Raw genomic sequence first — 26,491 nt, forward strand, 5'->3', positions numbered from 1 at the left:
CTGCTACCTGAAATAGCAGAAAATAGACCTGCTCATTTGCACAAATGCAAATGTGAAATAAAGTGTTAAAAAAAATACTGTTTGGACAATGAAGCAGTAGGATCAGCCCAGTCCTCTCTGCTCATTTACACTCTGTACTCCCTTTAGGTAACCTGAGAATATGGCATGAGATAAAAGTAACACACATAAAAAAAAAAGTAGGATTCTTAATGTTCCTTTATAAACAAATCAAGTGTATGGCACGACGTTTGCTTTATTGATTATATAAAACGTTTATTAGGAAGTAAAGTGCTCAGTTTTACAAATCAATACATTCTTGATCACTGTAGAAGTCTTGCATAATTAACAGCTTCCTAATAAGACCAAACACTGTACATTATATTACTATGCAAAAATCTTACCTTTGTAATAAGTGGGAAATTATACTATAATCTAAAGTTGAAAAACAAAATGATTAAAATGTTTGTAACATCTGTCAAGTGGCCACACGCTTACTGCAAGGCCCACTATCAACAGGCACGGGTACCCCATGAAAACCTACTGCACTTCAAGATGAAGTTTGTTATTAAGTAACGACACGTTACAGAAATATACCTCAACAAATACAGCTATGAATGCAAATATTTTCCTTTCATAATAAAAATAGAATACAAATACAAGATAAGCTGTGTGATCGAATTTACATGTTGAAATATACCTTTTTTTTTTTTTTTTTTTTTTTTAACAGGAAACCTATTTAAAAACCTATATAAAAACCATCCCAATAGGCTGAGTTCTGCCTTCTTTCCCCCCAGGAAGGCCCTGTGTCACCAACAGATGACATGACTTCTCCATCAGCATCTATAGCTCCACGCCGCATGCTTTGCAGGCCACGGGCACAAACCTTAACATGAGACATTCGTCATAACCTTCCAGCCAACAGCTGGACAACTCAAGTTTGGTCATCTGGCCCAAAGTCAGTGATTTTAAGTACATAATTATTTGAAATACTATCTTAGCATTTAGGTAACCCTTCAGCCTAGAAACCCAACATCAATTACATGTTACACACACGTAATTAGTCCGCATGCCTCAAAGTTTAGACTGGAAACCATGTCACATAGCAAGACACTACACAAGGCCACATATATTTAAATTGCTTTGTATTGTATTTTCTATTTTCCCGGCACACCAGCTGGCCATGTGTAGAGCTAGTGGTTTTTTGGGTTTTGTTTCTTTGGTTTAAAAGTCAGAAATGCCATTTTAACATGGAAAAGCTTTCCTCAGAAAGGTTTCTAAGGTCCAAAAACTTACAATCGAGGCAAGACAGAGCTTAGTCTTAGTGTCTCTGGCTTCACTGTGCACCAGACTGTTTTGGGAAGCTGATGGGGTCTGTTGTGAAAGAGTATAAATTTCTTCCTAGTACAGGACAAAATAACCCACAGAAAGAAAAAATACCTGACAAGAATCACAACCTGTTCTCCCTGGTCATTCTGTTCTCGAGCCAAAGCTACTAAGAAATTCCAGTCTCCACACTGAACTCTCTCCTGCTCCACTTTACATTAATTATGCTTCTGTGCTTATGGTTTCTCATAAACTTAAAACAGGGAAAGGCATAAAGTCTATTTAGTTTTAGCAAGTCCTCTGGTTAGAGGGAAGGCATTCTGAGGCATTGTACATCCAGGCAATACAGTTCTAAGAACATATGCAAGACGTAGCTTTGCCCAAGCTGTACTCCCAAAGAATAAGGTGCTAATCCCTGGCAATAACTGCTTTTTAAACAAAAAGCACCAACATAACATATATATACATGGTCAAACAAGACATTTTTTCCTCTATATACCTTACTAATAGCTAAGGTGTTTGATTACGTAGCTTTCCATTTTCCTTTACAACAACTCTAAGTCTCTAAATACAAGACAAGTGCCATCTTCAGGAAAAAAGCACAATTGCCAACCTCCCTCCTAAGCTGGCGTGCCACACACTGAAACATTTTGCTGGGCAAACCCACAAACACTTCCTGTAGGAAACAAACATAATTTCAATGTTGCATCTCCTTTCAAAAAGAAAGCTTCTATGACACAGAAAGCAGAGGAGATTAAATACTAAAAATCAGTGAGTACACTGAAAACCATTACAGGTAAATACAGATATTGTCAAGATGCTATTAGAACTTGTAGACCACAAGACCAGATTTTTCCCAACTGTTGGCAACTTCTCTGCCCCCTTCCCTGTCACACCCAAGGAAGAGATAGTGTTCTTCAATTGTTTTTAAAAAAGTATATTTTCCAGAAAGTAACCATCTTTGCCTAAGAAACTGTAGAATGTTTATCCCTGGAACACTCGGATCATGAAAACACAGCATTAAAAAAATGGGCACTTGTGTAACCGAGCTGAAAATTGTTACGCTAGTTGGGTGTGAAGAGGCAGTTCCCAAGTACTACTTTTGAAATGCTAATGAAATGCAAAACCACGTAATGCATATGGTTTCTATTACAGAATAATGTGATTTGCAGTTGTACAAACTAAGCCCACTTTCTTCTGTTTAAAGAAACATAGTATTTCTCAAAAACAGGAAAAAAATTAACATCTTAAATCAATTAAAATTTTAGTACACCAAGAGTCAGAAAAATAGGAAGAAACCCGAAGTAGAAAAAGTGTTGTTTTATCTCTTTGAAAAGTGTCAGCTCTAATAACGACTAAGACAATAAACTGATGCAATTTTCTTTTATAAATTGCTTTTTAAAGTACTTAAAATTGTATTTTCCAAGAGAAAGCAGAAAACACACAGCCCTTCATTTGAGTGCTCTAGCCACAGCACAGTATTTTGCCTGAAACTTGCTGCCCTCATGAAACTGTTCACTACAGTACATGCACAGACACAAATTTCTGTCCAGGTACATTTTGTCACACCTGGTTTCCACTCTGTCTCCTGCATTTTCTTGTCCAAGGCTGAGAGTCTCATTGTTGGCAGCTTGAATTGACACGTGGCTTACGTAGGTCTGAAAAATTACATTTACCCACCAGTGAAACTTGTCCTTAGTGGTCTGATCAGGATGACCACCTCATGTTGGAGAAACCGTGGAGGAGTGTTATTTCCTGGCTTAACGCTGACCTGAAACATTTCGAATCACGTACAAAATTAACCCTACACATGGATGTTATTCCCCCCGTTTCCTCCTCCTCCATCGATACCATCCGACTGGGAGGAAGACGGCCGAGAGTTCCTGGAACGGGGCTGGCCATTCAGCCCGAGCGGCGTTCCCGGACGATGGCTCATTTGGGACGCCGTATCATCCGACTCCCACCGCTCCAGCTCCTCTCGCACGAGACGCTCCATTTGTTCCCTGTGTATTTCGTTGTCACGGCCCAGTCTTTCATCCTGAATAGATTAAAAGACACAAGCTGGAAACACAGCTTCCAACCTGCAGCCTAAGAAAAACCCTATACAAACATGGGAAATATTTATACTACTCAAATAATTCCACAGGCTAGCAGGGAAACCAAGACAGACCATCTTGCCCACCCCTTAACAGCCCTGTTCCTCTGTTCTTGCTCCATCAGGAACTTGGCAGGTTTTAGCGTCCACATAAATAATGCGTTTGTCCCACTGGCCATTTCCAAAGGGCTCTCAAGAAAGAGAAGGTGGGAGAGAAGGCAATAGAAGCTAGATAAGCCTGGTGACAGAAGTGACCTGCTTCCACTGGCTACACACAATCCCAGAAGCAGCATGGGAGAAGAAGAGCAGACTGCACAGGCCTGCTGGGCTGGATCCCCCTGACTCTTAACAGACCAGTTCCCCCTAACTCTAATTGACTAGTCCATAAAAAGCTTTGTATTGATCCTAAGTGACACCAAGGGATGAACGAGCTGCTTCAGCGACTACTGAACACCATGGCTGTCCAGCCCAAGGGTTTAGATGGTGCTCTGCTGTCTCAGCCTGACACAGGCCTACTATAAGTTGGGTTGACATATCTGAAACTTGCATCATGTCCCTCCAGCAACACAAAACTGAAATGACTTGGCCACTGCTGAAGCACCAACCTTGTTTTTAACCACCGCTCCCTCAACCCTCCCATGAGCAGCAGTAGAAGGAAGAAGTGCTAACAAGAAGGAAGCTACGCAGGTAGTGGCCAGAGAGGAGAGAGCAGGCGATTCTTACCTCTGTCACTCCATCCAACAGTCTGCCCAAAACATCCCTCCTTTTCAGTTTGGCTCTCTCCATCGCTTCAAGCTTCACAATAACCGCGTCAATCTTGGAGACGATGCTGCCAATTGAGTGCTCCATGCGATCGACCCGTCTCATGAGTCTGAGGGCGACAAGCAGGAGCTCCAGTGACTCGGACACTTTCAAGTCACACAGAGCGGGTGAAACAGCATTTTAATTCAAGCACACATCTGACTTGCCGCAAATGAGTCCTAATGTCCAGGAAGGGACAAGGTACACAAGAGCAAGAAGATAACACAGGGGCAAAGCAGATAGGAAAAAAAGCACAAATTCCACTCCGTTTTCCCTGCTTTTAGGGCATCATCATCAAAACTTGTTGGTTCTAGTTACTCAAATTCTTCATTCAGCTAGCACTGCTATAATTAAGAGCAACGCTAGCATTTCTATCATTTTAGACAAAATACACAATCACAGGTAACTTATTAAAAACAACAGCTGAAGTTTCCACTGAACCTACAATAACCTTAAGGTTTTACTACTTAAAAAAAGCAGAAAAGTCTTCTGCCACTAGTGTAGCACGACTATTTTCTCTGTCTTTTCAATGACCAGGTTTTAAGAACAGGTGGGTTTTTTTGTTTTGTTGGTTTTGTTTGGTGTGGTTTGGTTGGTTTTTTTGTGCTTGTGTTTTTGTTTTGGTTTTGTTGCTTTTGGTTTTCTTACTGATTCCCAGGAGCCCCTCTAAGGTACCTCCAATTCAGATATTACCTGAAAGCTACTAAAAGCAGTAACTTAACACCTTAAAAACATAACATTGACTTTTATGAATATTTGATTAATATTCAGAGTTGCAGGAAGAACTACTAAATAGCTGAAAGAAAAAAATCCACAAGGAAAAAGAACACCATCATGCAGATTTATCCCCCTCAGAAGGATAAACTTACACTTGGAACTCTTCATAGGAAACCCCACTAGAGCTGCTGCCCCTCCTCCTGGAACTGTGTCCACTGTCTTCATCCTCGTCCTCCTCGGAGTCATCCAGGCTCCGGGGGAAGCTGCGGCTGCTCAGAGGACGTGGAAGAGAGCTCCTGTCCAGGTCCAGATCCTCCTTTGTGAAAACATAAGCCACAGACAGAGAACATATAAGGACATTCACCTGTACGAGGCGAATGGAGGTGTCAAAGTCCTCCATCATCTCGCCCTTGCCTTTTTACAGTTCTGCTCAGAGAGCCAGAGATGTAAATGTAAATGTAAAGGGAAACAAGAGGACTCTTCTGGGGCAGTAAACCAGTACAAGAAGACTGGAAGATGGTACTGGTGGAATACCACTCAACGCTGAGCTCACCCTCTCTTTCTCCAGGTCATCTCTCATCTGCTGATGTTCATGCTCTGTCAGTTCCTGGTCCCCATCCTGGTCATATTTGGTAAATATTGCTTCAATCTCTGCATCTGTGTGCCCCTTCCTGAAAACAGAGAAAAAACCATTCCCTTACTTTCCGTTTTTCAGATGCTGAACAAACTTCAAGTATGAGAAAAACCTTTCACTCCAACCAAATTTTCACCCCCAAGCCAAAGACGCAACCTGAACCCAGTGCTGCATAGAAATTCACAACGCTGATAATAACAAAAAGCTCAGCCCTCACCTTTCATTAGCCAATAGCACAAATCTCCCCTAGATAACACCCTTAAAGGAGGGGAGGTTCGGGCTAGACACGAGGAAAACATTTTTTACACTGAGGGTGGTGAAACACTGGCCCAGGTTGCCCAGAGAGGTGGTGGATGCCCCATCCCTGGAGACATCCCAGGCCAGGCTGGACAGGGCTTTGAGCAACCTGATCTGGCTGAAGATGTCCCCACTCATGGCAGGGGGTTGGACTAGATGAGCTTTGAAGGTCCCTTCCAACCCAAACTATTCTATGATTCTATGAAAAGATGGTTTGCCTGTACATATCTGTTCACATAAACCTCCCACCAGACACAGGAAAAGCATACCCTTTGTTACCCGCTAATCAAAAGGAAAATACTTGGCTGTGTTGTCTTTATTCCCACCACAACACTCCTGCCACAACACAGAAGTGAGAGAAGCTTGCATCAGAGACTTAATATCACACATCTTTGGGGATACTACTCAGGATAAGAAGTAACATCTTCCTTACCCTTTTAGATCTTGCCGAAGTTCATCAAAATTTAGTTTTCCCCCACCTTGTCTCAGACTTTCTGAAATGTCATCAACAGTAGTTTTCTTCAGTTTAAGTTTGATCATGGCTTTGTTGTAGCCCTGAAAGAATAAGTGAAATTTTGTTTTTTTACTTCTCATGAAATGTTAACACTTGATTTCTAATGTTTGTTTTGATCACAAAAATCAGCTGGTATACACATTCAGTGTGTTCCAAAAGTCCTGCAGGAATCTGTCTTTTCCTCCAGTTTATCCATCTTTTATATCATCATTTAAATGGGCAACATACAAATACCTTTGCAGTTAGAGGTAAGGCTTTCATCATTCAGTCTGCACTGCAGGTCAGCAGGAATGGAGCATTTTGTCCCAGTAAGTCAGCTTTGGCAGTTAGTGACAGTTAAGTGACAGTTTTAAATGATGCTGACAAAAAAAAATCCTCATCCCAACAAAGTAGCACTTTTCATTTTTCTCTGCTCTGTTTTCATAACCAGTTTCCAGGTTTTAAACACTGAATTACTGGTGTGCATTCAGATGTTTCTGGTCGTGGTACAGCACCGGATCCGTGCCACGTGAACATGTTTTTCCTCAACTGGGAGTCAGGTCAAACTCTGAACTCTGTATTCAACAACCTTACAGGCAGCCGTCCCTGGGAGCTCCCAACACATTATCCAAGAGTTGCCTCATCTTATTGCCTGAAATGAGGTAATTCTGAATTCTGTGACCAAACCAAACAGCAGTTTAGCTTCACCAGTTCAATATTTCTCTGTGTACCTAGACAGACAAATCCTATGTCATATTCAGCAGGCGGATCATTCAATGCAAAGTCTCAGACGACTAAAATACATTCTGATGGGAAGTTTTAATACATTTAAATAACACTCAGCTCAAATTCATTTAAGTGAGAGATGTGTATTTTCATCAGCTGCTGCCAGTTTTACTTTGTAGGTTTATAGAGCATTTTATGGAGTAAGTTCAGCTGTGAGGAATGAGATGTCAAACAAACAAAACTTATACCTTTCTGATAAGGTCAGACAGTTCCATTTCCGCCTTCTGATGTGCCATATCCGATTTGACTTCAGAGTACGTATCGTTGATAATGGCCAAAAACATGTTCTGTTCATGAGAGAAATGAGAAAGCCTACTTAGATTTGACCAAGTCTGAGCCCTACTACTCCCATGACCTTCGTGTGCAGACCTATACATTTACTTTTTAAAAGGGGTCAGAAGAAAATGGTGGGCTGTTTAAAAAGCACTAACATCAAGAGTTCGAGATACTGAAATATGATACACTGAAGCCCAATAACTTTTAATCAAGACTGCTAGCTATTAACATAACTAGAGAACTACTTTCCAGAGACAGTTCATACATACACACAGCAGTGGCAATAAACCATGTTCTACCTGCGAGGCCAGACTTATATCAGTAACAACTGTGAATTAATCTAGGCAACACAGCTGGCAAAAAAAAAAAAAAGTTAGGAACCAACTTTACTATTAATCTTGTAATAACCAGCACAAACACAAGGTTCTTACCTAGTTACATCTCTGCTTTTATTACAGAGTAAAGATAAAACCAAAAAAGCTTAGAACCTTGAAAAGAGTCTGGTCGCTTGTCCAGACAAAAGAGAAAAAATTGGTCTCATTAACCCTGTGCCAAGCACATAACTTACTCGAGCCATGCTGTGATTATGGAAAGGGTCCCACAGAACATGGGGTAAACATTGTTGAATTGCAATCTGGACATTCAAGTCCAGAAAGAGCTACTCAATTTACTGGCACATTCCATGTGCCACTCTCATGCAGAAAGGCAGCATTAACCTTTATTTCCTCATGACTTAAGGAGAACAATCTTCCAGTGCTGTAACTTTATGCATTCTTGCCCAACACCAGAGAAGTAAGAGATAATTTGGTGTCTATTTTCCTTTCAGATGCCCAACATTAAGAGCTGGTGCTTTCTACCCATCTTCCCTAACTTGGTTTCCAGGTCTCAGACTGGTCTCCAGGGAGTTTACAGCAACATTTCAATCCAGTCAAATTACAGAATGTGCAGAAATTAATAAACATACAAAATATAATCAGTATTTTGGATAACCTGCTATATCTTCAGACTCCAGCGCTTTTCTGCTACCCCTTAGAAAAAAGTGTTTATTTCCCTTGCCAGACACTAGCCTCTGGTCCTCTGGATTTGTGAGGTGCTTCAAATGAAACACAAAACTTGTCTCATGTGCTTCTTTGGCCAGAATGACCCATATATTATTTTCCAATTGACTACTGGTCCATCCCACTGAACACATAAGATTCTCTGCTTCCTTACTAATGAATAGCCAAGATGAATTATTCTCCCATCTCCACAAATAATATCCAAGTGCCATTTCTCTTCACTTCAAGGAATAACATAAAGCCTCATTCAGTAATTAATTCTAAAAGTTACGAAGATAAGGTTAATAAAATCCTGCTTTAATGCTTGCCACCTTATCAGATCACCAAAAGACATACAGTTCTGGGAATAATTTGAGGACTTCTTTTTCACATAACAGCTTCCCTCACATATAATCAAAAAACAAGATCACTATATATTAATGTTAGTGCCAAACTAACTGAAAACTACAGCCAGGTAGAAGATCCTGGTCCTCTTTGCTTCTATCGACATTAAAAAAAATTATTTTACTCTGTCTCCTAGTTTTCTGAGAGGTCTCCTTCCTCCACTTTTTGTTATATAAATTGTTAGCAAGACTGTAATATGAATTCAATACTAACAGAGTATACAAACAATGAGTGTCCACTCACAATATACTCCCTGAATTTATCACTGCTGATGAAGTAGGCTCTTCTAGCAGACAAGCTGCGTGTTGCCTGCATGAACTAGCTTGTTGTAAATGCAGCCAGCCATTCATTAGAGCATTTTATAAACTAGGAGCCTATATGCAATATTACAGCCACTTTTCACCAAAAGATACAGGCTTGCTGTGTATGCAAGCCAAGCACAATTCAAATTTTAGAAATAAAAAAAAAAATAATAATAACAATTTTTAAAAATTAAAAATAAACCCAAAAACCAAACAACAAAATGTGAAGCACCATATGGGAAAGACAACAAATACACAAAGCAAATCTATTTTAAAAGAAGAAACAAATGAAAGAGTGTAGTGACTGGGCACGTAAAATTCAGGGCCCTACGTGGACTGCACACTCACCATTACCAAAAAGAAAGCCCCCGGTAGCAGTAGGAATCAAAGAACAAGGAGATGCAAAAAGGCATACATACCAAAAGAATGAAGAACATAAAGAACACAAATGTAGTGAAATAAATTGGTCCCAAAATTCGATTAGCTTCTTCAACCTCTGTGAAGTTGAAGTCTCCCAAAATGATGCGGAACTGAGTAAATCTTAAAAAACAAACCAAAACAAAACACATCCAGGATTTGAGAAAAAAACACTTTTGGAGCTGTACAAGAGTTCTCAATGTGTTTCACCCTGACAGCCTGACTGACAGGCAGCAGAGAGGTCTGCGCTACTACAGTACTTTATCAGGCACTGCAATAATCAATTCCTCAAGCCTGTCTCTAGGCATCACCTAATTTGCAGATGCCACACAGACAGAACAAAGCCAGGGTGGTTTCTACTGGGTTTTGGTCATAACCAGTAAAAGAGGCAACAAGAAGCAAAGAAAACCACTGATTACCCATGTGAAGTGTTAAGACCCACTCCCATGTCTCTCAGATACATACAGCCCCAACCCTCTCCTTCTAAAGCCATCTGTACAGTGCCAAGGCTGGAGGAGGTTTGGCGTTGTACAGCACTACCAGCATATCTCAAGTTCTTCTGCTTCTCTACAAGAAACTCTTTGCAATGCTCTGCCCCAAAGAAAGGGGGCAGGGGAAAATCAATAACTGACCAAACTGGTAATTGCCTCAGTTAGAATCAGGTTATGTTGTACCAAGTCAATAAAGCAAAAACTAGCTAACAAGCCTATACTAAGTCGTCTCCTGGAATCCAGCGTATACTTACAAGTTACTAGTTGACTGTCTAAGATGGACTCACAAATAGAGTCAACCAACTGCACACACTACCAGGAATGCAGCATTATTATGTGTACAAAGTTTTTGTAAGCATTGCAAACATCAGTAAGCACATAATCAATCATTCAGCTACTGAAGACAGAGTTAATGGTCTGTCCAGGAACACGACCAATTGTTATAAAAAACGTGTCAATTCCACCATCAGAAGTTACCATTTTTAGCCCACTGATCTAACTGTAGTATAATCTTACCCTCACAGCGAAGACAGTTTTTACACTAATAATGCTATCAAAAAATGCATTTGCTACTGAGCTACATCAACAGTGATATGCCTGCAGCTTATCTGCTGAGATGAATGTCACAGGATTTGTTTGGTCTCTGATGAAGCAAACAAATCCATTTACCAATGTAAATTCTTTGTATTTTTTATTCTTGTACTTACATGCAGTCCTGGAAAGTGCTGAAATCATCAATTTGAGTGCCAAAGACAAGATAGGCCAACTGAGCATATGCTAAGAAAATAATAAAAAACATAATAGCAAAGCCAATGACATCTTTGACACAGCGAGACATGGTGGTGGATAACTGACTCATCGTTCTGTTGAAGTTAACAAATTTGAAAAGCTGTTAAAAGAGAAAAAAACAACTGTAAGGACAAGGAAGACAGCAATTTCTTTACACAATCATTCTTCAGCCTGTTACCCATGAGATGTGTTACTGATATGACTGGAGACAAAGTCAGTTAATTTACACTTAGACATAACATCACTTCCTAAAAACACTGAGCTTTGAAATCTAAAGAAAATTCTGTGAGAACTATGAATTTTTGTTTGGGTGTGGGGTTTTGTTTGGCTGTTTTTTTTTCACTCCTCCATTTGGCAGACTGGCTTCAGAGCAGTGTTACTGAAATGCTTCCAAAAGCCTATTCCTTTATCTTTATCTTCAATGAAGATGATGTAATAGCCATGAAGTAGTAAAATGTGAGAAAAGACAGTCTCACAGCTGAACTTGCCTTGAGCAGGTGGCTGGACAAGAGACTTCCCAAGGTCCCCTCCAATGTGTATTAGTCCAGTATTCTGCAGTTTACCACTATGTCTTATAATGAGCCACTTTATTTGTTAAATCATGATGCAATAATTAGATGTAACTTTGCCTTATAAAACAATGAGAGATTAGCTAACTTGTTTGATAACTAAGTATCAGTTTGGAGTTTCAGAGTGGAAATTCACATACCATTGGTCTTACATTTTTCCCCATCAGAGAGTTTATTAATGGAATGCTCCTCTGCAACTTTTTACATACAGAGGACAGAAAAATCAGTATGGACAGGAAGGAGGCAATAGAATAGAGAAATTAAGTAAAGCAACATATCTAGCTTTCAAATGAATTGGACTAGCTTTACCAACCCTTCTAATGATTCAGAAGTTTTTAACAGATAAAATGGGCACACTTAAACCAGGCTAGGAAAAAGTAATACCCAGTAAGAATTACTGACTTATCAATTCAGGAACAATAAAAACATTTCTTTACATCTCTGCTGTGACAAAGCACCAGCACTGTCTACAACTTCTAGACTTACACAAGGGCTGACTAAACCTCTGGCAAAACCATAACCTTGTGTTTAATCTGCAAGAAGTTACCCCTGTGCTCTGACTTTCTAGCATGACCAATTTTAGGAGAAACATAACTAAACCTCAAATATATATATATAATGTGAAACTCAGAATGCTGCTTACATTCTAATGTGAGGAAAAGGATGTGTGTTTTGGAGTTACCTTAATCCAGACAAAAAACACAGTGACCGCGGCAATGTTGTTGAATTGCATTTGCCAATATGCCAAAGGTTCAAAATTGGGGAATGAGTTCTGATCTTCCAGCAGCTTCTTCAGGAGCATATCAACAGTTGACATCCTATAGATGCTAATTCCTATAGCTACCACGGAGAGCTGAGTACAAAAGAAACACACAAACACACAAAAGGTGATGAGGATTTTAAAACAACTTGTTTCAGCCACGTCAGTTAAAGATATGAAGAACTTAATGTTATTTACAGCACTACCATAATGTGAGCTTTACGTAAAAGCAAAAGTACTATTTGCAAGATGTCTTGGCCCCAGAGCTACACTTTCCAATGGGAAAGTAACAGCTAGGGACTGCACAGAACCTAGAATAAATCATAGATACAAGTTTCTCACAGCCCTTCAGGGTTAACCCCTCTGGTCACTGATGACTTTAGCACTTAGGGCCAGGCAGTTGCGAGGGCTGGAGGGGCGCATATTTCACCCCCTTTCATTCAGGAGCCATTTAACAGCCCAGTGGCTGCTGTTTGAGATGGGATTCAAACCAGAATTTCTGAACAGATCGGGAAATAAGTTTCACAACAAAATTATTATAGTCCCAGATTACAGATAAATAGCCTGGGAGTAAGATGATTTAGAAATCCTTGCCTTGCCATAGCTGAAGAACAAGATGACGGTGAAGCACAGAGGGCTCAGAAAAACGAAGCTGTCATGGAGAAGGAAATACAAACTAAAAAGGATGACAACTCAAAAAGACAAAGGTGAAAAAGAGTAAATAGCAGGAAGATAGCAGTAGCCAAAAAGGTACTAGATTTTCTCTGGAGCACAGACTGACCAGTACTAAACTAGAGCAAGCAACAACACAGAAGCTGTAATTTTATCATATGGGTAAGGTTCTTGCTCTGACCTCTGCAAATGTCCATTTTATTAGTGTAAGTGAACACTTCACCAGGTATACAGTTATAAAGTAAATAATCCTAAATTTAAACAATGTCTCTCAGACAAGGTATAAACATAGAATTTGACCCCTTGTGTGAACTGAATTTAACACTTGGACATGAATGCACTTCACTGCTGTAACAGCAAAGCATCTTATTTCCCAGTGTATAATGAACAGCACACAGCTCATGTAAACACCCTTCTAAATGGTCCTTCATTTACAAAGCACTGTGATGCAAGTATGATTTCACTTGATTACAAATACTAACTTCACAAATTAAACCTTTGATTCGTCCAAGCCTGAAGACACAAAACAAGCATGGGACTGGAACTGTTTCAGCACTGCTGGTTTTGTACATTTTTGGTAAGCACAGCTTGACATAAGCCCAGAGAGAATTTACTACATAGGTTTAAATTCAAAACTCAGATTTTCTGCTATACCAGAATTACTGATCTGCAACACTGTCCACTTTATCAAGAGAGCAGCCCTGATAGCTGCTAGCACTCTACAATTTTGAGACACTTCTTCAAACTTGGTATTAGCTGCTAAGTATTTTAATACCACATTAAATCTCTTTGTGGTTCATTGCGAACATATTCAAACCCCGATACGCTTCCTCCCAATGCAAATCACTACTTTAAAGCCATTGATTTTCTTACTTGGAAGCCACTGCAATAGTCTGTATCAGAGATATGGAAGAAAAATGAGTAGGAGTTTGTTACCTCCCAAAACATCTGTGTCTTTAGAGATAAAAGCTGCGAAAAAGCATACTGGACAAATACTCTAAAACTTTCACCAAGACACAAAGGTTGAAACCATCAAAGCCAGAACAACCAAGTTTGTAAAACACACTGACATGACAACACAGAATAAAACTGTCTTATTCAGACAGAACAGCCCAACAGTCTATAGTCTGTTGTTATCCTTCTTAACGATGGCCCTAACCCTTAAACCCACAACATGAATATGGAGTCATTAACATCTCCCACAAAGTGCTTCTCAGAAAGCAATGTTAGCTTTGTTATAAAGATTACCTACCACAATGATAAGGATATCGAGGCAATTCCAGAGACTTCTGAAGTAGTGCAACCTATGAATGTGAATTTCTAAGATCTCTTCCACCATGTAATAAAGAACAAAAAGACAAAATGCCATTTCACAGGCTGCCAGGAAAAAATCAAAAGTGGAGATATAGTGAATCAGCCTCACTGGCTGAAACTGCCAAGACGTAACAAGGCCTCCAGTTGCTGGAAACTCCACTAACAACCTGCATTTAAAAAAGGCAAAGAAAAAAAATCTCACACAATGCCAATGAACAGCAGTACTAAAAGACACATGGGTTTATTTACACAATTATTTAAATACTGGAAACAGGCAAAAGCGCCCATATACAATTCAGAGAAGACACTACATAGAAAAGAAGGTGTAAATCTGAGCACTCTCAATTTTGGCTGAAACCCATAACATTTCAGAAGCAGTGAGAAAACAGAGACAGAAAGACCTGTCCTCATCTGTATCTGTTTCATGCTGTTTAAACTAAAGACTCATGTCATATAGCCACCTATAGGATGGGACCAGACTCCTTTCAGTGGTGCCCAACAACACAATGAGGGGCAATGGGCACAGACTGAGGCACAGGAGGCTCCATATGAATATGAGGAAAAACTTCTTTCCTTTGAGGGTGCCAGAGCACTGGAACAGGCTGCCCAGAGAGGCTGTGGGGTCTCTTTCTCTGGAGACATTCAAAACCCACCTGGACATGTTCCTGTGCAACCTACTTTAGGTGAACCTGCTTTAGCAGTTGGGTTGAACTAGATGATCTTGTCCCTTCCAACCCCAACCACCCCGTGATTCTGTGATTTACTTTAACAAGCCAACCACTATAGAAGTTGCTTGCAAACTGCACCCAAACCGTTGTGGCATCAGGAAAGTCAGAACTGCCTCCAGATGACGAGTACAGCCGCCATGTGGTGTCCTGCTTCTTCAACAGGGAGGCACATCGCTTCAGCTGTCTGCCTCCTTGGTACAAAATACATGCTTTCCCACATCCTCAAAACAAAGCAGTTTGAAGAAAACCGCAGTTCTACCACATACACTGTGCAATTTGAACACTGTCACGGTTCTGTTCATACCTGACAACGCAGAATAGGTTGATGTTTGCATTGTATACAGAGAAATCAATGAAAGCTGCTCTGGTCCCTCTGTCCAGCCACAGGTTCTTCTTAAGGCTGGCAATCTGCACCGCTGTCACTTCTCTGGTCCGTGAAAGGTCTTGGTAATAACCAGCCCCACTGTACGTGGCAATCAAGCCCCAGTGGCTGCTCCCATTCAAATCCTTCTCAGTGGTGTACGTCCAACTAGTTCAGCAGGAAGTGAAACAGAGCATGTGAGTTTTTCCACTTTCAACTTCCAATTAACAAAACCAGATATCAATAAAACCCGACAAAAAAAACCCTCACGCATATCAGTTACTTAAAGCATCTTTCATTTAAGAAGTATTTGCAGAAATTTGTGACACTTGTACCCTGGAGAAAGATTTACGAAGTTCCTTTGACTAGTACAACCAAATTAAGATAGAAAAATGGGTCATGAGTGTCTTAGTTGTGAAAAGAGAACATAAGGAATTTCTGTCCTCAGGAAACAAAGAAAATTGGCTTTTACTTAGTTACATTCTACCCCCAAAACCGTTTACAGTTCAACTCTCACACTGTCCTCCAAGAGAGGCAGTGCTAGTCCCATCTTTTAGCTAGGGATGACAACTCAAGTGGGGATCAAGAGCACAGTGCTCTCCAAGTTCAGCATGGTTTCTCCATGAGCAAAACTGGCAGCTGCTCTGGATTTACCTGGCTTTAGACAGAACATACGGCAAAGGTAGAGTCACCTCTGCCAAGTGACTCATTGTGTAATTCAGCATCACTTGGGTCAGAAAAAAACCCCATATATGTGTCTACAGAAATACTACATACGCTGTTCCATTTCGAAGCCCAAAAGGAGCAGTATCTTCATTGGCTACAGAATAGACATCATAGCAGTCTTTGATTTCATCCTTTAAATCTTCAGGTATTGAGCATGAGCCATTTCTTACTTTCAGCTGCCGAATGCGAGGCACCCCTAGGAGCAGGTTCTCATAATAAATGAAGCTTTTGTTTTCTGCCCTGGTTTTGTTGTTGTACCACATGTCCCAGTAAAGACCATCCAGCAAAGGGCCTTCTGTGAACTGAGGAGGAAGACAGAATTTTAGTTTACATGTCGCCAGCCCTGTTTTTATACACCTTCATTCTGTGGATATGTCAGAATTGCAGCTGGTAATTTTTCTGACATTAAGGCAAAGACCTTACCTTTGTGTGTCCTCCAAAGTGTCCTCCAAAGTGTCCTCCAAAGACACTCCCCAACTTTCCACCACCCTGCCCTACTAGCATTATCTGGGTTCTAAAAACTCACATATTAAAGGCCTACTTTGTTGCATAGCTTTGACATTGAGCACAAAGTGCTCTTCATGCACAACCCCCACCACATTAGAAAAAAGAGTCTGCAGATTGAATTTATGGTCCATGAGAGGACAAGCAAATCGCAACAACAGAGAGAGAAAAAAATGGTTTTAGATCACCTTCCAGAAGTCATCCATGGTAGACAAAGTTTTGAAATCGGTTTTCTCCATTTTTGATACAGGTGTTTCCAGGAAGAGTTGAGACATAACCCTTGTGTGATAGTACATACTGGAACTCACTGTCCCGTAAGTCACTGCAAAAGATTTGGTAAGGAGCGAGAGGTAAAGGGGAGGGGAGAGAAGAAAAAAAAACAAGAAAATTTTCAAAAAGAGTACTTTGCTTGTACTGAATACATCAGGTTGTATTGTACAGAGTTTGCACTGAAAAGTTTAAGCTTCAGAACAAAACAAAATCCACACCGAGCAACTATGATTAAAACGCAAAAAGCAGTGAACAATAGACTGGCTTAAAATACTCAATTCTCTTTCCAACACCTCGTTCTATTATTAATGCTTCTACAAAAGCTAAATTCAAGAAAAACAGGGGCAGGATTCAGCAGCCTGAAGAGAGGCAACTAGGGCCTTTCTGGGTGGCTAGTGCTATCCAAGGCATCCACAGAGAGCTGGCACGGAAGGCACAAGCCCTCAGGTGAAATACGTCCTGCTTGAGCAAATAATGAGGGTCCACCAGGATATTGCAGGGCACTGCAAATGCCACAAGCTGCCCATGGTTAGACAAGGAAACTCCACACAAGATGTCCGGTGCTCCTAAGAGAATCTCCCCGCAGAAATTGCGTGTTGTTACTTTTCCTCATGCTGGGCCAAGTGTTTGAGTAAGAAGCACAGAGCATAAATTACAAAATCATCTACAAAGCCAAGACAGCTTGAGAGTACAGTCTTTGGTGCTTGTGCTGTTACTGCCTATAAATATTTAAAACCGTTTTATGGCTGAAACTCAGAGAAGCCTGAGAGATTAAGCCTACACTGAATGATTTCCATCAGTTTCGACAATTTTGTAAAAATATTTTATCACATGGAAGAAAATGTGTTTTCTTCAGCAATTGGAGAACAAGAAGTATTTTTAATAGACTTCTGCTGTGGCACATGGAATGTGTCACATGATTGTGTAATACCTGGATTCTCTCTAACTATGTACTCTCAAAAATACAAGAGTACAAGAAACGCCAATATCATTTAGCCTGCACTGGAAAGCTCCCTCCTAAGTCATGCCAAGCCACAGACCAGCCTGTCCCACAGCTATTGCTGAAGTGTAAAATTAAAAAATATTAGTACTTAAAAAGATACTAATGAGTTAGTAATATCTGTACATATTTAACACACTATACTGTTTTTTTTTTTTCTGTTACCCAAAATCTTTTTCTCCAGCAAAACAAATTGTGAACAGCCTTTAATCAGACTTTTGCAACTGAAACTGATTTCACTTTAATTCAATTCCCTCACTGGTACACCTCTCCAAGCTACAAGCAGCCTTACACTGCTTTCTCCATAAACCTGCACTAAGCATTCTTAAATGACCCAGGAAATTTTTTTTTAAAAATGATACTTAGTATATAACCATGCTTGCAGCACAACAACAAAAAAGTTTTGTCAATGGTAAAAGGTTCAGGGTTTTGCAGTTTTTTAGTAATTCTACTTCAGACAAGCAATGCAGACTTGCTCTCAGAGCCAGACTACCAATGTAGTTTTGCATTTTTTTTTCCACTCCAAGATTCTCTCTCACAAAACATCATCTTGTCCTGTTATAAATTATCACAGACAACAACTTAAGCGTCACAGACATTTCAGACATTTAGAATGGAACTGCCCATGCTAAAAATTGGAGGCTTGAAACACACTGGCTTTCCAAAGGTGTAGTCACTTAATGCATACGGATTCTGTTGTTATTCTCCCTAGTAACCAAATAAAGCATACATCTATTCCACAACTCCTTACTAAGTTTTATTTTGTAGTGTCTTGCTAACTCTTATGCAAATACATGAATATGTCTTGACAGTTAACATTAAAAAATACTAGAAATCTTGAAACAGAATTGTATAAGGGCTTCAAGTTCCCACTGCCAGAAAAAAAGACCGTTCACAGAGCTGTGTGAGGCCTCTGATAAACATCCTGTACTACCCGCGCTCCAGTATCACAAAGGTTCTTCACTAAGTAAAGAACAGTTAATTCAGTTCAGGCTCCTTCCTAAACTCCATTTAGGGCAGGAATATTGTTGGGTATGAGGTTGGAGATGCACCAAGTTCCTCACTTCTGTGCTAAGTCTATATTTAGGATTCAATATCAACACATTAATAGTAAAAATTTTTTTAAAAAAAGTTACCCTGGTGCTCTACAGTGTTGCGGTACTTCATACCTGCAAAAGCTGGTAGCCCATGGCTTGGACAAGTGCACTCTCTGCTGGGTTAAGAACTGGCTGGAGGGCCGGGCCCAGAGAGTGCTGGTGAATGGGGCTGCATCTAGCTGGCGGCCCGTCACTAGTGGTGTCCCCCAGGGGACAGTGTTGGGTCCAGTCCTGTTTAACATCTTTATTGATGATTTAGATGAGGGGATTGAGACCATCAAATTTGCTGATGACACCAAGTTGGGAGGGAGTGTCGACCTGGTGGAAGGCAGGAGGGCTCTGCAGAGGGATCTGGATAGACTGGAAAAATGGGCTGATTCCAATGGGATGAAGTTCAATAAGGCCAAGTGCCGGGTCCTGCACTTTGGTCACAACAACCCCCTGCAGCGCTCCAGGCTGGGCGCAGAGTGGCTGCAGAGCAGTCAGGCAGAAAGGGACCTGGGGGTACTAATTGACAGGAAGCTCAACATGAGCCAACAGTGTGCCCAGGTGGCCAAGAAGGCCAATGGTATCCTGTCCTGTATCAAAAATAGCGTGGTCAGCAGGACAAGGGAAGTGATCCTTCCCCTGTACTCTGCATTGGTGAGGCCACACCTGGAGTATTCAGTTCAGTGTTCAGTTCTGGGCCGCTCAGTTCAGGAAAGACATTGAAGTGCTGGAGCAGGTCCAGAGAAGAGCAACAAGACTGGTGAAGGGACTTGAACACAAGACCTATGGGGAGAGGCTGAGGGAGCTGGGATTGTTTAGTCTGGAGAGAGGAGGCTTAGAGGTGACCTCATCACTCTCTATAACTACCTGAAGGGAAGTTATAGCCAGGTGGGGATTGGTCTCTTCTCCCAGGCAGTTAGCAATAGGACAAGGGGGCATGGGCTTAAACTCTGCCAGGGGAAATTTAGGCTGGATATTAGAAAGAAATTCTTTACAGAGAGAGTGGTCAGGCATTGGAATGGCCTGCCCAGGGAGGTGGTGGACTCGCCATCCCTGGAGGTTTTTAAATTGAGATTGGACATGGCACTTTAGTGCCATGATCTAGTAAATGGACTGGAGTTGGACCAAGGGTTGAACTTGATGATCTCTGAGGTCTTTTCCAATCCAGTCGATTCTGTGGTTCTGTGATATGATCTCATAGACAAAAAGTGACACACTTATATCATGGAAGTCTCCGGCTGTGATCCATATACACTTGACTATACATAGGCTGCAGATACGCTTAAAACATCCAGCATCATGCAAACACAGATTATCAGATATTTCTAACTAGCTAACATTACATCTGTCTTTCCAGCTACTACCAAGAACTTTCATTCTTAAAATGATCTGTACATAAGCTTGGTGATAAATTTGAAACTCAGTGATTTAATTTAATTAATTAGACTCCTAGATGACTAACTCCTACTTTTCACATATAACAGTTCTGTTCAGTGATTTTGAAATGCATAGCAGAAGCATGACACACAATGTGGTACTACACACACAAAAAAGGCTCCCTAAAAAACAACAAGTATATCACCATCCTGCTTAAAGATGCAAAATTTGTTAAGGCACAGAAAGTTTCAGTATTAATATTTTCAATCTCGAGCAACAATCAAAGTGCAGAAACAAGAGAAAGATTTAATTACAAATATTTGTCTCCACACCTGCCCATTAATTCTCCCACATCACTGGAACCATCTTCATTCTGGAAGCACAAATAGCAGACAGCACAGAACTAGATGCATTAATGCTGAACGGTACTTACGGACACACAAGACCACTAGGAAAATCACATACGTAACCAGCTCCCGTAAAACACTTTTCAGGTATCGCTCTCTGCTGGTGTTGCTTTCTTCCATGAGTCTTGTCCCCCACAGACCTTAAAAGGAAAATATATATATAATGATATACACAGGTGTCTGATACCAGATACACAAGCGACATAATTAGTCAAGTGGTTAACCCACGTCATGTCTGTGGAAGGTTCTTCTAAGGATTTAAAACTGATGTATTAATAAGTTCAAGCAAGAACAACTTCTTTGGGTTGCCCTTCCGTAAGTACACTAAGACACCCACAGATAGCCATCCTTCAAGAAACGCAGTGTGGTGTTTGTTTAAAATACAAAAAGCATTGTCAGGTGAATGAAAACACACTTTCAGTATTGAATCTTCATTAGTAATCTTAATGTTCTACCAAAAAGGAGGATACATCAGTCAAATATATTTGTAAAGGAAACAAATAGTAACCGTCCTCTCCCAGATAGGCAAGCCATGTCCAATAAAGACACAGTGGGGATCTTGGTGAGTATTTCCATGATTTCTTTTCTTGCACAAAAAAGTTATCAGTGAAACACCAGGAGTGGTCTAAATGAGCACCTGCTGTCAAACTGGGCAACTGTGTTAGCTCAACTACTTATGCCTGTTAGTAGCTTCATGATATCATACGGGAGGTTTTCAAGAAGACAGTGGAACTTATTGAACTTTGGCAATCCCAAAAACATTAAAGAAAAGCAGACTTTTTTTTTTTTTTTTTTTTTAAATGGCATCACTAAAAGAAACAATCATCTGAGAACAGCAGACAGTTATCAACCACCATACTTATTTCTGTGCCTAATATAGAACGGAAAAAAAGCTGCTACCTTCAAGGAACTTCTCTTCATTTAAGGCTAAATAAACCAAGGCGATTTGACCTTAGTTTACAGCAGGAGAGAAAGTATATAAATATTCACTCTTTCAGAAAGTGCCAAACTTCCACTCTTTTTCTTTTCAGGTATTTTAAACAGCCAACCTTTTAAAACATTCTTTATGTTCCCAGTAGATGGAAATGAAATAACCTCAAACTCCCTAGGAAAAAAGCTTGGATCCACCAAATATAGCACAGCAATTTGGAGTCAACTGAAACAGCAACTTTATAAAGGTGACAATGAAGCGAGAGCTGCTGCTTTGCAACCATTGCTGCAAGGCTAGAACAGGCTAATCTCCTTGCTACAGAACTTCATTTGTTAACTAAGAGACAGGAATAAGGAAGCTCTTTGCTCTACCTGCAAATCCAAGGTTTATTCAGAAAAAAAAAATAACATGTCAGATGTTTTTAGAAGCCTTTCAGCTACCACATTTTTTAAGCTGTGACCTAACCACAAAGTCAGCTAGGAAACTTCTCTAGCAGGCACAGCAAGCACTAAAATTCTTAGCATTAATCTCTTGTTCGCACTCCTAAATTAGTTATAACCTTCACTAGTGTCAGCCCCCAAAACTAGAGGCTGTTCTTTAAAGCTAAGTCTGAAAATGTACAGATAAAGACTACCACTTTACTACACAGAATGCCAAATCCTCACCATTAGGTCATTTTTGAAGACAGAAACAGGAACCAGAACATTTACAGAGCCACTAATAAAAAATAACTCAATAAATTTTGCCTCTAATACAGCACTACGTTGCACTAGCAACCCTCATAATAAGGGCAGGAAAACATCATGGAAGAGAGGAAGAAAAGGCTGGAACAGGCAGTGAGCTGAGCTGGCGAGAAAGCTGCGTCCCGGCTGTCGGCACATTACTCACCAACAAGAAATGTGGCGAGCAGAGAGGCTGCCAGCTCAAATTCTGTTATATTAGGATATTGTTAGGAGTCAGCAAGGAACAGAAAGTTACATGCGAAGAAAAAACAGAAACAAAAGAAAAAAAAAACACTGACAAACAAACAAAACCAAATCAACAAACAAAAACCAACAAACAAAATAAACCAATAGCAGTGATCGCTCAATTATCTTTGTGCTAAATGAACTCTTGATTTGCCCACCAGCTAGCTTGAAGCTTTTATTAGATGCCACGTTTTCAGAAGATACATATATTATTCCCCTTTTCACCTTATTAGAATATTGGTTTAGATGCACTGAGAACAGTGGTGGTGATTAGTGCTGGGCTTAAGGTGATGTCTACTTCAAGCATCAGAAACACTTCCTTTCCAGCCTTGATTAATCATTTTCAGTTCATCCCCTATATAAATTTCCTATTCATGAAGTATTTGACAGAATCTATGCACTTTCATTTATCAAACAAATCTGCAAGTAACACTTCTCTCATGCTCATTCTGTAGCCCAAATGGCTTACCTAAAGAGTATACAAACTCAGAAGAGCTGTCAAAAAATAACGATCAAATGCAACTGCAAAAAAAAAAGATGAAATTTCATCTTACAATAAAAAGTCTAGCTTGTCACGTAACACCAGAAATTGAAATATTTTTGTTTACAGACACATAAAATGTTATATATACACACATACATGTAATATAATGTATATGTACTTACATATACACATACACCTAATCATAAATCCAAGTTCATAAGGTACAGAATGCACATGAATTCAGACTTATGTAAAAGTCTTGAGTTCTGAAAGCCCTCAAGCCAAGATACATCTCAATAACTAATCTGCCTATTCAGCAATTCAGATGCTGGGGAAAGAAAGGGGCTGAGGAAGGTGGGTGACCCTCAGGCAAAGATGCTTTGTCCCAAAACAACAACAAAACACAGCCTCACAATCCTTAGTTCATATCCCTTAGCAAGGTATAATCGGAGCCTGCATTAGTTCAACTCAATAAAATGGTCATGATGCATTCTTCATGAAAGTAAGGATTAATAAGTGACTGGAAATTATTTATGACACCTCCATTTGACAATAACCAAGAAAACCTTTCAAGAAACACCCCACATCCACTCCTTAGGGTTGATGCACATGAGGACACAGTAGCACCGGGTGACCAAGTGCAGCTCTGAGGAGAAGATTAGCTTCCTGGCCTGGCTCTGGAAATGGATCTTGCTCTTACCCATAAAAACTTTTGATGACTTTCTCCTTAACAGAGTTGAAAAGTCATGCTCTACTCCCCCCCCAGCAGCTGGGATGTTTGTTGAAGAGATCTGCAAAACCAGGGGGACTGAAGCTACTTCACAGAGAATCACGTTAGAATTTGAAAAGAATCCCCCAAAAGAACCCAAAATACAGATAGTCTGAAGCGGCTGAGTTTCTATTCACTTAGTAACTCCTGTTACAGTCTCCCTCATGGTAGCAATTACCAAAATCCCATTACTCTAAATCCTCTGTGCAAGCTTTATTTCACAAATGACAGCAAGAAAAGTGTAAGCTGCCATGCAATATCCCTCAGCTGATGAGCAGTAACTTATTTAGCCACAGTAACACTATCACTTTTGATATCCACAGGATTAATCACTTGTGTTGAATCCTGCCTAATGAAATGGAATTTCATTAAATAAATCTATGCCAACTTGCCTCTAAGACATCTCGAAATAAAACTGACTACTGAGTTTGCCATTTTCCAGTCTTCAAAGATCCCCACGGTTATCCATGAAATGTCAGAAGATCTATTGAGTACTCTTTACCGTGTTAAAATCTCGGTTATCTTTCAAGTGCCCTATATTAATTTCAGGCTTGAAATAGGCCCTTTTCCTATGCAGCCTGCAGCGATCGTGTTCTCCAGCACCCTGCGGCTCCTCCACAGCACATCAGTCACACCCAGGCAGTTACTGTCCCTGTGAATTAATGGCAACAACATTCTCATGGAAGAGCCAGAAAAGGATCTGTCTACTACAGTAACTTTAGCTACACTTGCCTATAAACACAAAAGTAACTTTAGCTACACTTGCCTATAAACACAAAATGTACGCAGGTCAGAAATCAACAGAAACTGTGGATAGTAACCACAGGGACAAACCTACTCTGAACATTCCTGGAACATGAAACCACGTCTTTTCATTTTAAAGTTAAATATAGTATACTACCAGTGTACACTGTCTCAAACAGCAAGAGACAGCTTGATCCACAGCCATTATTGAAAAGATTTCTTTTTTTTTTTTTTTTCACTGCAGGAATATGTAACTTTGCACCCTCTCCACGCAGCACACACTTGATGCATAGGCTCACACTAAAAAGAGAACCACACCAGTTGAAAGGATGTATCACGTTATCAAGTTAAAGACTTGACGGTCCTCATCCATCAGCCTGAAAGCAGAAATTTTTAAAAGTTCAAGCTACAGATACACATCAGCTCCCAAACTGGTTATTCTAGCCCAAGGGACATTGTTTTAGGTAGCAGGGCAGGCAAGGGATATGAACTATTTATTCAATTAAAGTATTTTACCAAGCCTTTATTAGAATGGCATCGAGAGGACAGGGGGAGCAAAAAAAAATCTGATGGACAACCTTGATTCTGAAGGACTCCCCATCCATCATTTTCTCTGCTGTGTCAAATCAACCCCTGTGCAGGGCTGGCTCAGCAAAGTTAATACAGTAAGCTTAGGACAACACCCCAAATGCTCACTTGATGTGGTCCCGCTTATGCTTCAAGCTATGTGCCCAGTCATAAGCTGCACATCAACAGGCAGCTCCAAGGCCATGCACAGTATTGTAAAATTAACAGAATCATAGAATCATAAAATCATAGAATATCCTGAGTTGGGAGGGACGCACAAGGATCACCAAGTCCAACTCCTGTCTCTGCATGTGACAACCCTACAGTTCACACCATGTCTCTGAGGGCGTTGTCCAGTCTCTTCTTAAATAAAACACCTTGCCAGCAACCTCGCTCTAAGCACAAATGCTGCCCTTTCACAGGGCAGGGGGTGCTGAAAAAGGGGGCAAGAAGACAAGTATTCTCCTCCAGTCCTCGAAAGACCAGGTGCTGGGGGTCAGGAAAGCCACATGCATCCAAAAAACTATTCAGGAGATCTTGCACTGAAGCAGCCAGGGCTCAGGGGGTCAGAGAGCTCTGTGCTCCAGAGGGGAGCAAAGAAGAGAGGGGTGTGCTCGGGTGTAAACGGGACAGAGGTGCGCACATGGAGGGGCATGAAGACGTGGGGACACGGACGGGAGGTGGGAAAAGAACACGGGTGGAGGAAAAACAGGACAGGTAGCGAAGGGGCGGGTGGAAGGGAAGGACGACAAACAACTCATGGACGTTCCTCTGGGCGGCGGCCTGCGGGAAGAGGCAGCCGAGCCGCAGGAGCCCAGGGAAAGTCGGCGCCCCGCTCGGGGAGGAGGGGCCGGGCTGTGAGGAAGGCGGGCGGGGGGCACAGAGGGTCTCACCTCGCAGACGCCGCGCCAGCCGCTTGGCCCACGCCGCCCGGTGGGGCGCGGCGCCGTCGGGCGGTCCCTGAGGCCGGCCCGGTGCCTCCGCCCCGCCGCGCCCCGCCGGGAGCCGCCGCTGCCGCCGCCCGCCGGCCTGACCGGCCGCGCCGCTGCCCAGCGACGACGAAGCGCCGGCCGCGGGGCTGCCCCACTCCACGTCCATCTCCAGCACCGGCCTTGCTGCCGCCGACTCCTCCTCGGGCTCGAAGCCCGGGTTGTCCCGGCTCCAGGCCTGCCGCGAACAGGCGGAGAGCGGCGGCGACGGCGGGCAGGAGCCGGCCCGCTCCGCCTCGCCCAGCCGCTCCAGCTCCAGCTGCTCCCGCCCGCGGCCCGCCATTAGCAGCCGCCGCCGCCCCTTCCCGGCACTGCGGCGGCGGCCCGGAACGCCCGGGACACGGAGAGAGATGCCGTTGTCCGAGGGGGAGCGGCAGCCCGGGCCTCCCTCCCTTGGCCGGGC

At 41.5% G+C, this 26,491-nt stretch overlaps 1 protein-coding gene across 2 annotated transcripts; it reads right to left on the bottom strand.

The window, feature by feature from the left end:
* Nucleotides 1-247: 247 nt before the first annotated feature.
* PKD2 (polycystin 2, transient receptor potential cation channel) lies at nucleotides 248-26,491 on the bottom strand. 2 transcript variants are annotated; one of them, XM_082050421.1, is made up of 15 exons: nucleotides 25,993-26,491; nucleotides 20,663-20,776; nucleotides 16,686-16,819; nucleotides 16,045-16,295; nucleotides 15,211-15,435; nucleotides 14,117-14,345; nucleotides 12,115-12,285; nucleotides 10,782-10,963; nucleotides 9,586-9,706; nucleotides 7,335-7,433; nucleotides 6,301-6,422; nucleotides 5,490-5,607; nucleotides 5,089-5,252; nucleotides 4,142-4,289; nucleotides 248-3,361 (listed from the first exon to the last, which is right to left on the bottom strand). In XM_082050421.1, the coding sequence occupies exons 1-15, from the start codon at nucleotides 26,369-26,371 to the stop codon at nucleotides 3,128-3,130; spliced, it is 2,691 nt and encodes an 896-aa protein (XP_081906547.1). In that variant the 5' UTR covers nucleotides 26,372-26,491; the 3' UTR covers nucleotides 248-3,127. The 2 variants fall into 2 exon arrangements, with proteins under 2 accessions (XP_081906547.1, XP_081906548.1); XM_082050422.1 differs by lacking the exon at nucleotides 25,993-26,491 and adding an exon at nucleotides 25,111-25,210.

The sequence above is a fragment of the Streptopelia decaocto genome (assembly GCF_964273445.1).
Source record: "Streptopelia decaocto genome assembly, chromosome: 4".
Classification (NCBI taxonomy): domain Eukaryota; kingdom Metazoa; phylum Chordata; class Aves; order Columbiformes; family Columbidae; genus Streptopelia; species Streptopelia decaocto.